At 33.0% G+C, this 14,043-nt stretch overlaps 1 protein-coding gene across 1 annotated transcript; it reads right to left on the reverse strand.

Moving 5' to 3' along the window:
• Window positions 1–4,182: 4,182 nt before the first annotated feature.
• On the reverse strand, window positions 4,183–10,627 carry LOC108722773 (wee1-like protein kinase). Its single transcript, XM_018448062.1, has 4 exons — window positions 9,494–10,627; window positions 6,236–6,566; window positions 5,057–5,951; window positions 4,183–4,922 (listed from the first exon to the last, which is right to left on the reverse strand). The coding sequence occupies exons 1-4, from the start codon at window positions 9,750–9,752 to the stop codon at window positions 4,617–4,619; spliced, it is 1,791 nt and encodes a 596-aa protein (XP_018303564.1). The 5' UTR covers window positions 9,753–10,627; the 3' UTR covers window positions 4,183–4,616.
• Window positions 10,628–14,043: the final 3,416 nt, after the last annotated feature.

The raw sequence follows: 14,043 nt of genomic DNA on the forward strand, positions 1-14,043 counted from the left end.
GCAAAACAAACGTTCTGCTGAACGCAGCCAATGAGAATTGATACCAGATACTAACATTTTACCGCGATGATTTAAATGGGCATCACATCATTCTTCTTTTACTTATTTATTTTTGTGTTTACATTATCAATCGAATCTAAATTCTGCATGGTAATCATCCATTTTCACTTAATATTTATAAGGAATTGCGGTGAAATGGGAAACGTTGTATCCATTTCGTTTTTGAAAAAAATAATTGTAACTAAACGATGTTATAAGTAATGCATTACTTTATTACTTACCAATTCTGTATACTATACATGCGACTTATCAATTCTTTCTTCAGTCGAGATCTCGGACAGATTTTTAGCATCGTAGACACAGGCTTTAAGCAGGCTATAACACATTACAGGCTACATTTTACAACACATTTTATCAACAAAACGGCGATATTGTCCGAGTTGGGTCTTTAGCTCAGAATCCTCTTAAGAACGCTTAGTAATACATTTTTCGTATTCTCTTCTTTATTGATTTTGAAATGTTATCTCACAAAATGTCAGTAGGAGTAAATTCAATGACGAAGGAAAAATGCAAACCATACAACATTAACAATAATTTTCCAATCGAATCACAATAAAAACGTGATGCATTACGCTTACGAAGTCAGGTAACACGTACTTCGAGATATTGTTGTTTTTAGTGACTCCTACGAACTAAATTCGCTGATTTGCACACGCAGCACTATGTTTACTAGCGCTCGCTGAAACTATCGAGTTAGATCTTGTGCAAAATAACATTCTTCGTAATTACATGATGGAGACTGTAAGAACAGAAAGTATATAATAATCAGTTAATCATTTATAATAATAATAATAATAATAATAGAAACAATTTATGTTTAAGCGTAAATTTACTTAAGCAAGCTATGAAGTTGTTTAAGTTTAGTTCATTATGCTACTAGTATATTTCGCAACTTCGCTCTTTTTCTTTTCGGTTTAGAATATTCGTGCACATTCTTTATTTTTTGCGAATATAACACCCTCGCATGTAAAAAATTATGTTTGTATAATAAAAGTATATTTTATATTAGAATGTCTCATTTTGTTATATAAAACGATACAAATCTCGATATAAAGAACACAATATAATGAAAAAAATATTTTGTTTTGTTTATATTAACTTAAACTGTCCATTAATTTAATTAATATATTGATCGATTAATATTAAATTAATAAATCAATTGAGTTTATTCATTCAATTCATTTATAAATTAATCAATTAATTGCATATTTTGCGTCATTATATTGTTAATTTCTATCGTTTTATACAGCACATTAAAATATAACAAACGTTTATTACACAAACAATTCCTGTAAAAAAAAATGTAAGAAAATAATACAATATATAAAACAATTTGATGTTACGATCGTACGGATATAATCATACAGTAAATTTGAAAATTTGTATTAGGTTTAACAATGACAATTAACATATTCTTGATAGCTGTACGATTTCTTCTTACGACCCCATTCTTAAGAAATGCATTGTTTCATTGTATACATATAGTTGCACATTTCAATTACTCAGAAAATAATCGCACACAATAACATTTTACAAGCTTCCCTTGTCAATTATAGATTCGAATTAGATTAGAGCATGCTTTAAAGTTTAATAAAGTAACGAAGTTGACTTTGAAGTTTGACTTGGAAGAAACATTCACTGAAGTCAACGTATATTAACTATTAACGTCAATCTTTGGGAAATTGTAAAATCCTGCAAAATAAACACTAACATATTACCTGAGCAACATATGAATGTTTATATTCATAACAATTGAAAAGCTCGATGCAAAAACCGTTTAAGGCCATTTTTTAAAACTTACTACAGTATTAACAAAAAACGATTGTGCAAGTACGTGCGAAATATTTTATAAAAACCGTTAAAATATTTAAAGATAGATAAACTTAGTTCGGAGTTGTTCGCCTTTTTGTAAGAAATGTGAACCGTTAAATTCACTCAAAAAAATTTTCGCTAAAAAAATGGAACTGACTGGTTTTTGTACCGAGTTCTTAAATTGTTCTCGGCATTGAAATAAAAATATTCAATAAGTCTGTTCGCGCTGCTTGGAATCTTTAAAAATTTTTGCATTTAAAAGGAGATAAATGTATATTCAACGTTAAAAAGAGAGAAAGCGAAGATGCTGAGTACAAAAAATACAAGCAACGCGAACAGATCTAATATGCGAAGAAAACATTAACAGAATGTAATAAAAAACCTAGGAACTACAATTTGTCATTCATGATTGGAAACTGTCATATCCATGTTAACAATTGCTTGTGTCGTTACTTTCGAAGGAAACTCAGTTTGTGATATTTTCAAAGAGGTATTTAATCTGAAATTGAAGAAACAGATTTTGAATTTTATTATATCGTTAAAAAAAATTTTGTAATAACTATAGCACTTATTTAATAGTATTTTAATAGACAAATTAAAAGAATGCATACACAATATCAAGTATTATTTTGAACATAGTTCAACCAAATACAAATTTCGAAGAATATTGAAAATAACTAACTCTTTATTAAAAAAAGTTCAAAATTTCATACGTGTAATCGCATTCAGATACTCGCGTGTTTAATTTTGCGACATTATTTTAATTATAAATAAAATGATTTTGTATAATAGATTGTATATAAAAAAGTGTATCTGTTCATTTCTAAAAAAAAAAGAGGAGAAACAAAACAAGTTGAACCAACAGAAACAAATTAATTGAATGAAACATTAAGCAATTTTTAGTTATAAAATTTGATTTTTGCATATATTACTTACATTTAGAATAATCCTCGATATATAATGTGCGAATTAATTTGCATTTCTTTAATTTGTCCAATACTATTAAATAAATGCTAATTATTATGAAAATTAATATTTATTAAAAAAAAAATATTAAAATCTGTTTCTTAAATTTTACCTATTTGAATCGAATGTGACGATTGTGAATGTTTTGTTAATTTTTAAGATTGAATAGTACTTATTTCCAGGTTGTAGATATTGACTGCAGACAAAATCATTTGATAAAATCATTTTTGCAACTGTCAAATTATATGCGTATTGTTGGAAGAAAGACGCTAATAGAAATAATATAAGGAACGTTAGTTTCTCATATTATGGCATAAGCCCTAAAAACATAGTGCAAATAAATGTTAATCTCTGTTGTAACAGAAAATCATGAATCACGAATCATTAATATAAAAATCTTGTTTTTATGAAATTTATATATGCAGTCGCTAATCTGCATATTACTACATAAAAATTTTTAGTTTTACGACAGATAATAAAAGGCACTTGGTGATTAGCTTAGTAATGAACAGCGCATCATATAAAACGTTATATTACAGTAGAAAAATATATTCGTTATCCTGAGATTTCGCGCTATAGTTAGACTTAAATTATACATCTTAAAGGTATAGAATGTATAGATAGTAACGTTCCTATTACTTTTTGGCAAAACTGACTTGAAGTAAAAAGACAATAAAAGATAAACAGTGTATGGATGTACTTATTATTTTTGTACAGGTAAAACTTGGTTTCCTAGGATACAAAATTGTTCATGCATTGGTGAGATTGTAAAGTAAATGTTACAATCGACAAACGAAAGCAGGTTAAGAGGATATAAGAACAATTTTCGTTGTTATTAATGCCATCAGAACATACTTGTTCAATCGTGCATTGTCATTTTTACAAAAAAAGTTCATTTATATAAAGTAAAAAGAAAAAAAACGTTTAAACGTTAAAAAAATAATTTATAAATTTATATAATTCCTGAAAAGTGAAGTAACTTTTAGATTTTATAACATTGAACGTGCAAAAATTGTAAAAGTCGCAATAGTTATTTTAATTCGCTTACATGCGATTTTTACTTATTACACTCCGCATGCACTGCATACCGAGATAGAATAAAATTGTTTTAAATCAAAACCTTTTATCAAAATAAGAAAAGTTTTAGAGTCCAATATGTAGAGAAAGAATCGAAAAGTGCAAGAGATTCTACCAACATGGAAACATGAAAGAACATTAAGTGGTCTCAAAAACTTTCTTACTACACAAAATAGCCTGCTAGAATGCAGTTTCATTTCATAATTTAGAAAATTTTATACTAACCAACTCCATTTTAATATTAATCTATAATCTTGTCACATTTGTGTGTGAATGTAAATTATACTTTAAATTAAACCAAACTTTGCTCCCTCAGTGCTATTCCAGAAATTAACCGTAAACTTATTTGCTTGCTACACACGCTCGTATACTAACAAATTTCGTTTTCGATAACAATTCAAAAAAATACACAACCATATTATAGTATAATAAAAATACTAATTGTAAGATATTATACGTTGTTTACAGCTATATAATAAACATCAATCGTATTAGGAAAATCATCATAGAGAGAATGCTCATTTATCGTATGTAATTTCATTCAGCATTCTGTTGGGTAAACGTCTTATTTTACTGGGTAATCGTACTTAAAAAAAACTAGATACGGTATCACACATGTTAAGGTGACTTCAGGAAATCGATCGCTTCCTTAAGTTCCACCTTTCAAAATTTTACCGGTGTCAAAATTTTAACGAATTGATTCAAAAGTTCGTAGTGCTATTACTACGATTAACTTTTTTGCCTATAACACGGGATGACGATAATCTGCTGGCTATCGGTCGCAACTGTCGGTCGCTATTACCACCTTCAACAACGTTCGGTGCGATGGACTTCAGACACATTGCTGCGTCATGGAGTCGTTTTGATAAGATTTCATTCTTGAGTTTTTCAGCGTTCAATTCTCTTCGTAATTGCGCTTTGGTTTTCTTTCCGATCGGACATAAGACTCGGTGTTGCATCAAAGACATCGCTGATGGCCTCATTTCCGCGTTGGAGTGAATCATCAGCTGTGAATAACATAAAGCAGCAATATAAAAAAATCAAAATAACTTATGTTGGGAACACGATACAAAGCTTGTCCGATAGATCGCCAGAAAAAGAACCAATAAATTGTCATTAAACTTTAGAAATAAGATCATACCTTCAACAAGTTGTTCAAATCGCGACTGCAGTGTGGCAAGTCTGGTAATCTCCCCTGTCTAATTTCATGCCACATGGGTCCGTTTTTTGGCAAAAGTCCACCGCCACCTGCCTCGTAAACGGTTAATCCTAAGGCAAAGATATCGGCCTTCGGTAGATGATTGAAATCTTCCTGCAGGATTTCCGTTGTAAGATATCTGCAATCGCCTTCCTCCACCTGTGGATTGTTGATAGAAGTGACATGGCCGAGATCACCAATTTTGTATGTGATTTCCTCGTCGACGTTTTCATCATCGTCAAAACCGTCGTCCGCGGAGTCATAGTTGATGGCGCGCAATTTCTTTTCCTTGGTGATGAAAATGTTGCCAGGCTTGATGTCCATGTGCACAAGCTGCATGCTGTGTATATACCTCAGTCCTTCAGCCACATGCAATAGCAATTGGCGCATCTCAGCCTGGCTGAAGCGCTGGTTCTGTTTTTGCATTAAGAGGATCGTGTCCGCGAGACTGCCACCGTTGCAGTATTCATTTTGGATGATCATATGATTGTCTTCTGCCCAAGCGGAGTAATAACGGACCACATGCTGATGTTTGCCGAGCACAGCGTGCGCATACACCTCATTCAGCGCATTCTTCTCATTAGTGCTGCCCGCTACGGGTTTGATGCTCTTCTTGATGGCATATGTACATCCGTCCAACCGATTGATACACTTGTACACGGAGCCGAATTCACCGATCCCAATCAAACCGAGCTCGTGGAACTCCTTATGATAACGCGATATATTCGAATCCTGCAGTGCTACACGTTTCGTCGCGTGTTCGTACTCGTTGTCGGAATCTTCGGAGTCAGCGAGGTCAAACTTTGGTACTTGCATATCCGGTGAACTACTATTACTTCTGTTATAAAAGAAAAAAAAGTAATGTAATTATCAATCTGAAGCAGATCTTCTTTCAATTTTTAATATTAAAATTTAATATTTAAATAACATATCAGAAATAAAATCACAAATTTAATCTTCGCATACACACAGATTCACGAATATGGAAAAAATATCTTTTCTTTTAGTTTGCAAATAGTAAAGATAAGCATTTTAATTGTACTTTATTATTGAAATTAGTCACAGGTGCAGAATTTACAGAAAATAAATAATAGTTATAAAATATACAGTTCGAATACGTACCCATTGAGACTACGTTTAGATCTGCTTCTTTTCTTTGCTGTTAGTAACATGCCAGTAGGTGTAAATGGATTTACATTCGCGGCGGGTTTTTCCAACTTATTCTGGTAACTGAAGCTTATCTTAGAAGGTTTAGGTTTTTCTAGAGTAAAAAATCTAGAGCATCTTGAAGGTACCGGAGTTTGTAATACGCTCTTCTCTATTAAAGTTTTAGGGGTAGTAGGTGAATCGAATAGGCGTAATGCCCTAACACGTTTGTAGGGTGGACTGCACCCCATTGAATTTTTGTGAAAAACACTTTCACGACTAATGGGAGCCTTGATAGCTGGAGTACCTGCAAATAAACGTTTATTCGGTATGAAAAGCTTGTATTTATCATAAGGGACCGTCCATGTATTACGTAAGCAAATTTTTGGCCATTTTTAATCCTTCCCATGTAAGCAATCGTAAGAATTTCAGAGATTCCTCCCTATAATTACGTAAAATTTTTCACGCTCGATGTTCAAGACAAAAAAAATTTTCAAGGCAGTTACACGATTCTTTCAATATTATTATACGAACGATATAGTTGCATTGAAAAAATTGCAGACAAAAGTCTTACATAAGAATATATGCGACCCCCTCCCCTCCTATGTAAGCATTCGTAAGAATTTGTCTGACTCCTCCCCTCCCCCAATTATGCTTACGTAATATGGACGGCCCCTAAAATTTATAAATAATGATTGAAAAAACATTTATATTGAATTAACTTTTTATTATATTTTTATACTACATTTATTTTCTCTTAGAATAACTTCAAAAATATTGTTTGATATTAAAATCATGGAATAAATTAGAATATGAGGATAATAATGAGTAAATTTGTAACACAAACCATAAAAAATTCTAATAAAAAACGAAGAAAATAAGATGATATACGCACTTAAATATAGTTAATAAAATTGACTATAAAACTTTATCTCCGTTAGACAAAATGACAAGTGTGTCAATAAAAAATCGAATTAAAAATTTTATTCACGAAAATGATGACACTTTTTAACAAGTAGAGTTAATTTTACTTAAACGTGTGTGTGTGTGTGTGTGTGTGTGTGTGTGTGTGTGTGTGTGTGTGTGTGCGTGCGTGCGTGCGTGTGTGTCAATAAGTCAAAGCATCTTATATGCGCAATACTACATGTAATAATTAGATATTACATGCAATTATGATGATATCATCAGTACACAAAGAATTTAGAATCACTGACGTTATTATAATTTTAACTAAAAAACCGATCGTAGTTAGAATGTCGTATAATTTACGATCGTAATTTCGGAAAGTAAAGATTTAACAGAAAATATGCATGATGCAAAAAAATTGTCAAATGTATCAATATCAATAATTTCGCAGCATGCGCCAATGCAATTTTGAATCTATGCTGCGTTCCGTTTCACGCATGATGTGCATAATGCATCATTTATTCTTGTTTAACATTCGGTGAATAACAAGAATAAAAGATGCATCATGCGCGTGAAACGGAATGCAGCCTTTATCATTTAAAATCGTAACGAGAAGAAAAAGCAATTTATAAGACAGGAGGTAACAGCCGTACAGAAATATAAAGAACATAACACAAAGAAATGCAGAGTCATCTGGAGTCAGGTGCGAACAGAAGTTTTTTGGCAAAACTAGCGTGATACATCTACTTCTTACATTTGAGGGGATGGATGAAATAAAGGCTTAATTACAAAATCTTGATTTTGATAAAAATTAAAATAACTTATTACTTTTTGATTATACCACAAATAGGAACAGTATTAAATGTATATTTATATAGTGTCTTTAAGAAGTTATATGTTATAATATTTCTCTATTATGATCAATATTTAAAAAGTTATTTACAATTTAAAAAATGCACTTAGTCTTTTTTTCCGAATATTGATCATAATATTGTAAAAATCGACAGAAAGAAAACACTATGAACTACAGAAATGTTTTTTTTTTTTCACATTTTTCTAGAAGAAATACAAAATGAATATAAAATACATTTTACTTTTACTTGTACAAAATAAATTGAAATAATATTCAATCATCGTCTGATGAGTTTTTGTAAAATTTTTTAATATAAATACGTTGTAATGGAAACACATTAGGGTCGTATCATTTTCGTTCAGCCTCTGATAAAAACTCATTAATGATTTTAAATCATTTATGTCCTTTTTTTCCATAGATTATATCATTTTCAGCACTACAGGACGAAACACGTTCATATTTAACTAATGTAAGCAACATCAGTTCCTTGTTTATTTGCGCTAATCTCCGGAAAAAGGGCCTGAGTAGAATTGTGCCTTTATTCCGCCAATCCCCTCATTTATATCAACTGATAATCACAAATAGATGTAAAATTCATGTGTTTGGAACGACAAGGGTGAATTTTGATACAACGGGCTCTCACAAAATTTCTCTGGCGTAGAGCATGAAACGAACTCGCAATGCGATTATTTCTCTAATTGAGAACGATGAGCAAAAATTCGCAATTCCTTGTTTTGAAACGAACTGTTTTCAGAAACCGTTTTCCACAGATGGAATCGTTTCCGGGTGAATTGGATTCGTAAACGAAAACACGAGGTCACTTCCGACCACTCGCCCCGGGGGGGGCAGGGACGCCGTAGCGTAGCACGGAAAGAAAGGATCTCCGTGGTTGGACCAAGTTGCACTTTTTGCATTTTAAATTAAGTAAATATACATAATTAAACGTATGGGGAGAGAAAGTTGACAAAAATTCAAATAATTAAACGAACAAATGTAAGATTCCGCTATTCGTAGCTGCACTCTCTACACGTAAAACGGCGTGCGGTGAAGTATATACTAAAAATAGATGTTAAATAGGCTATTGGACAGAGAAAGATGAAAAGTAAAAGGAAATTTAGTACGAGAAAACGTAAAATACCGTTCTTCATAGCTGCACCACATTACACTCTCTGCACTTAAAACAGACATACAACACACGTAAAACAGGTGTTAAATAGGCATTAGAGAGAGAAAAATAAAAGTACAAAGAAATCGGATGCAATGAAATACCCGAGTTCAAGACGAGATATTCGAGAATCCCGAGAACAAACGTAAAGTTCCATTCTCCGTAGCTGCACCGTGTTATGCTTTCTGCACTTGAAACGGCACACAATGAAATACAAAACACGGATGATACGTGACGGTCGGAGAAAAGAGATGAAACGTAGAAGAGGTCCAGCGGAGTAAAAACTCAGTGAGAGAGGTAAGATACTAACCTGTCACGAAGATCGGAATCTTGTTGTTGTTATTCATCGGCTGGCTCTCGTCGTCGTCGTTGCAGTCCGTCGCGTCGAACAGCTTGCGCGGCTGCAGTGGCGGCGGCGAGTCAAAGTCGTCCACCGAGGAGTCGAAGACGTCGCACTCGGGGTTGTTGTCGCCGGGGTGGGTGACGCGGCCGCGACTCCAGCTGAGCAGAGTGAGCTCGCCGTTCTGTATGTCGCACGCGTCGTAGTGCACCTTCCGCGCGACCTCCATCTTCGCGAGCCGTGTACGATCACGTCACGCACGTGCGGCGTGCGTGCCGCGACGCTTCTCACGATTCACGATTCACGGGGAAAAGACGAGAGCGAAAATCGAGACTGAAGGAACTTGGAGAAATACCGGTTGCAGCTGAGACGAAATCGAGAATTGACTGAATCACTAACGACGTCGACGTTAACACGCTCGCGACCGCGTTCATTCAAACCGACGGGAGACACGAGAGTACCACTCATTCCGGCGATCGCGTTCGTTGTGGCGTTTTATGATGGCCGCCGCCGGGACGAAGCGGAGAGAGACCGGAGTGACGGTACGGTCGGCGACCGACCAATCAGCGCGCGCGACACGGAGACCAGGCGATGTAACGCGGCTCCTGATTGCTCGCCGCCCGGTGCACCACGCGTCTGCTCTTCCACCTCCTGCTCGTCGCCACCTACCGGCTCGCTTGGGCCGAAGGGTAGATTCTTCTCAATTCTTGTGAATTCGGCGAAATTTTACACCATTCTACCACTTTCCATGCAACATTTTCCCGCAGGCATTTTTCTCAACGACGAAAATCAACAGAATAAAAATCTCTTCCCTGTTATGCCGTTTTGTTTCCTTGTAAAACCGAAATGGAAACGATAGACATGAATTTTTTGAATCGCCGATTTTGCTTTTCGACATGCGCGACGATAGGATTCGAGGAACGGCGTTCAAGATATATTTTTCAAAATTCCAATTTCCCGTCTACTCGCGAGGCGACACTCGCGTCGATGGATGCTATTACGACAGTTCTTCATACGCAGATATTTCCTCCGGAAATTTCCTTTATATGTGTGTGTAATAAAGCGTATTATTTTCTAGTAAGTAATATGCGACGTTATCGAATACATGGGGGAAGATCGATACTATTTGAAAAGAGTGCATGAAGATAAAAAGCTTGGAACTGCTTTTCAGGAACAGCGATCGGCATTTGGTTCAAAAGAATATAAAGGATAAAATCAAGGAAAAAGTAAAAGTATGAATATACATGTATAAAATTATAACTTTTTTTTTCAAAAAATATTAACATTTTTTTTTAATAATATATATATAAATTATATTTTTTTGTTACGTTTTAATATATAATATAATTCTATCATATAATATATAATATAATAATTTTTTTTAAATTATTATCTTGTATTATACGTATATCTCGATCGCTATATTTATATCAATCCTTACCAATTCTTTGCAGTTTAAATTTTTTCTCGCAAATGAACGAATATCAAGTAATTTGTCCTCAACTTCATTTATTTGGCTGATTTTCTGGTTATCAAATCTTTCATGCATGAATATGTATAAACATATATAAATATTCATAAACATATGTAATCATACATGAAATATGTCCATTATATATGTTCATACATCCCTCTTTCTTTTATAAAATTACTTTTTAGTGTAATAGAAATATTATTAATAGTAATGTGAAAACGTTAAAAATGATTAAAAGGGCAATTTTCACACCATTTGTTTTAGAAAAAAATCAAGTTTGAAGAATGTAAATAAATTACTTATGTATAATTATATACAGGGTATCCCGTAAGTTTTTGCCAATCGCTTTTGTGTAGATAGAGCGGAAAACTGAGTCGAAAAGCCTTCTATCATTTTGCAATTTTCGTAATGGTTAACGAAATATTAATTACTAAAAATCGCTGAATATTGGTTTTCAATAATTTTTTATTCAAATATTATCAACTTTATAGAAAAACAGCGAGAGACAAAAATCGTTTATTTTCTTCTTATAAAGTTCTGAGAATTTTTTCAAAATTTTTTAATACCATATTTTCTCATGTTTATAAGAATAAGTGAATGCAGTACTAAAAAGTTAATAAAAAATTCTGAAAAAATTCTTAGAGTTCTATGAGAAGAAAATAAATGATTAATTACGCATAATTGTGTATGAGCAATTTTTTTATATTTTTCCAAAATTGTTTTTTTTTTTTCTAAAACGAGCAATGCGAAAATTATCCCTTTAATTTTTTTATGTTTTCACGTTACTATTATTATATCTATTACAATAAACAGTAACTTTACAAAAGAAAGAAGGATGTATGAACATATTTCATATATGATTATACATGTTTATGAATATTTACGTATATTTATACATATTTATACATATTCATGCATGAACAATTTTTTACGGGGGCGAATCAAAGAATTTTTACTACTTGGAAGCTTTTCACCTAAAAAATATAGCTTGTCGCAGTTACAATTGTATATAGATTCAAATACTTGACAATTATGGGATAAGTTACTGCAACATACTATACCGAGTCCTATTCGTACAATAGAATAATAGAACAATAGAACAAAGAATTAAAAAGGATAAAAGGATGTCGGAACGCTCTTAATATTTCGAACGGTAGAATTAAATCCCGGGAGACTGATGTCTGTTTTTACCATCGTAAATTAACTTTACTCGGTTCAATTTACACTTTCCATTTTTTTCTAATTCTTACAATTAGAACTAAAAAAAAACGAAGAATCAATCAAGATTAAAATTAAATTACATTGATAGAAATGGATATGAGATATTCTGGCTGCACTGAATTTTGTCATCTTGACATTGTCGATCGCTCGACGCTCGTCGCTCGTGATTTGATCATTACTAGAGCACGTTCCATCGATTTTTAATTCTTTGAACGATCATCAACACGGTGTAAAAGCGACGGATCGCGAGGTAGCAATTATTGGCCCGAATATCGCGAACGATATATCTACACTGTGCGATACTGCAGCAGCTGTTCGGCCTGGCTGGACATCTGCCGCCGACTATTTCATCTCTTTGGAACCGCCTCGTCTCGGGATCGAAGGCCGAAGATTTTAACGACGGACTACGTCGACGATTTCGTCATGGAATTCAATTTATTGGCTCTTAATTAACGTAGAAGGACATGGTTCCCTGTAGTGTGCATCTCACACGGTACATCACGTACAATGAACCTGTGACTTCTCTCAAGAGTTATTGCTTTATTTTACGGAACAATAAATGCATTCATACGACAAAAGTTTCACGGCAGAGAAATTTTCGTCGAGCAGCTGCAACCTGTGGCTGCCCAACGTGGAAAGAGGCATCGGAAACAGGAATGGCTTGTGCGGCAGCGGCGCCCTTTCGCTAAATCTTTTCTTCTAATTGTCATCCCTTTCTCCATCCTCTCTCGAATTAACTATTCTTAAATTATCCGGACATAATTATTTTTATTAATTTGAGAGGTAAATTTAAAAAAAATTTTTTAAAGATTTTTTAAGCTTTCTTTCCTTACATTTTTATAATTTAGCTTCAAGATGTATGTTCATCTCTCTATCTTTATCTCATTCTGAATAAGAATAATAGTAATTTAAAGAATAGTAATTTAAAGAACTTATAAAATTATTTAAAAGAATTTATAACTTAAAAAATTTCTTTAAAAATAATACTATTTATGGTATTAATTGAATCAATTAGATTACTCGATCTTTTTGTATCGAATATATATCATCTATATATATATATATCTCAACAATATATAAATCAACAATAAATCTATATATATCAACAATACGACGTGCTTAAGTAGGCATGGATCGATCATCAATTGGAGAGCCAACTGAATAATGTGCTGCAGTAAGAACGCATCATATATCAACCTCTCCTGCACTATGGAAATTCGATGATAATCCCAATGAAGTTTCGCCGAGCACGATTTGCGCCGGGAACCTGATGGCAAAAAAGATACATATCCGGATGGGCCTCTACAGGTGGATTCGAAGGAAGTCTGGATGTCCGAGATAGCGAGCATCACGAGAAAATATTTCAAAGGAAGCAGCACGTTTCCCCCGATGTGTACACACGGGTCTCTCACTATCTCAACTGGATAAAGGATATAATCTAGTCAGAGAGTAGTCGTTGTGCGAGAAATCTTAAACGACAGTCGTTCTCTATTAGAAAAAAAAGAAGATTAAATATTAGGTATCGTGGTAGAAAATTATTCTGTTTTCTTCTTTTCATGACTTATAATTTCTTTTTTATATATATAGTATAATAAATTATTTTAATAATATTATCCCCGAGAATATTTAGAATTATTTTTCAACAGCCCGGTAAAAAATTTTTCATGTATGAATATATATAAATATGTATATAAACACATACATAAATATGCATAAATATTCATAAACATATATAATTATGTATGAGATATGTCCATACATGTTTATACATCCTTCTTTAGTTTGTAAAATTACTTTTTAGTGTACTAAAAATAATAATAATAAT

Source organism: Mycetomoellerius zeteki, unplaced genomic scaffold (assembly GCF_001594055.1).
Source record: "Mycetomoellerius zeteki isolate Tzet28-1 unplaced genomic scaffold, Tzet1.0 scaffold219, whole genome shotgun sequence".
Taxonomy (NCBI): Eukaryota; Metazoa; Arthropoda; class Insecta; order Hymenoptera; family Formicidae; genus Mycetomoellerius; species Mycetomoellerius zeteki.

What these genes read in the sequence shown, in the direction of transcription:
- LOC108722773 (XM_018448062.1), bottom strand. Translation starts at nt 9,752, where the DNA reads ATGGAGGTCGCGCGGAAGGTGCACTACGACGCGTGCGACATACAGAAC. An exon ending in TCTAAACGTAGTCTCAATGG is followed by an intron (nt 5,952 to 6,235) that starts GTACGTATTCGA and finishes CTTTTATAACAG; the next exon opens with AAGTAATAGTAGTTCACCGG. An exon ending in ATTTGAACAACTTGTTGAAG is followed by an intron (nt 4,923 to 5,056) that starts GTATGATCTTAT and finishes TGTTATTCACAG; the next exon opens with CTGATGATTCACTCCAACGC.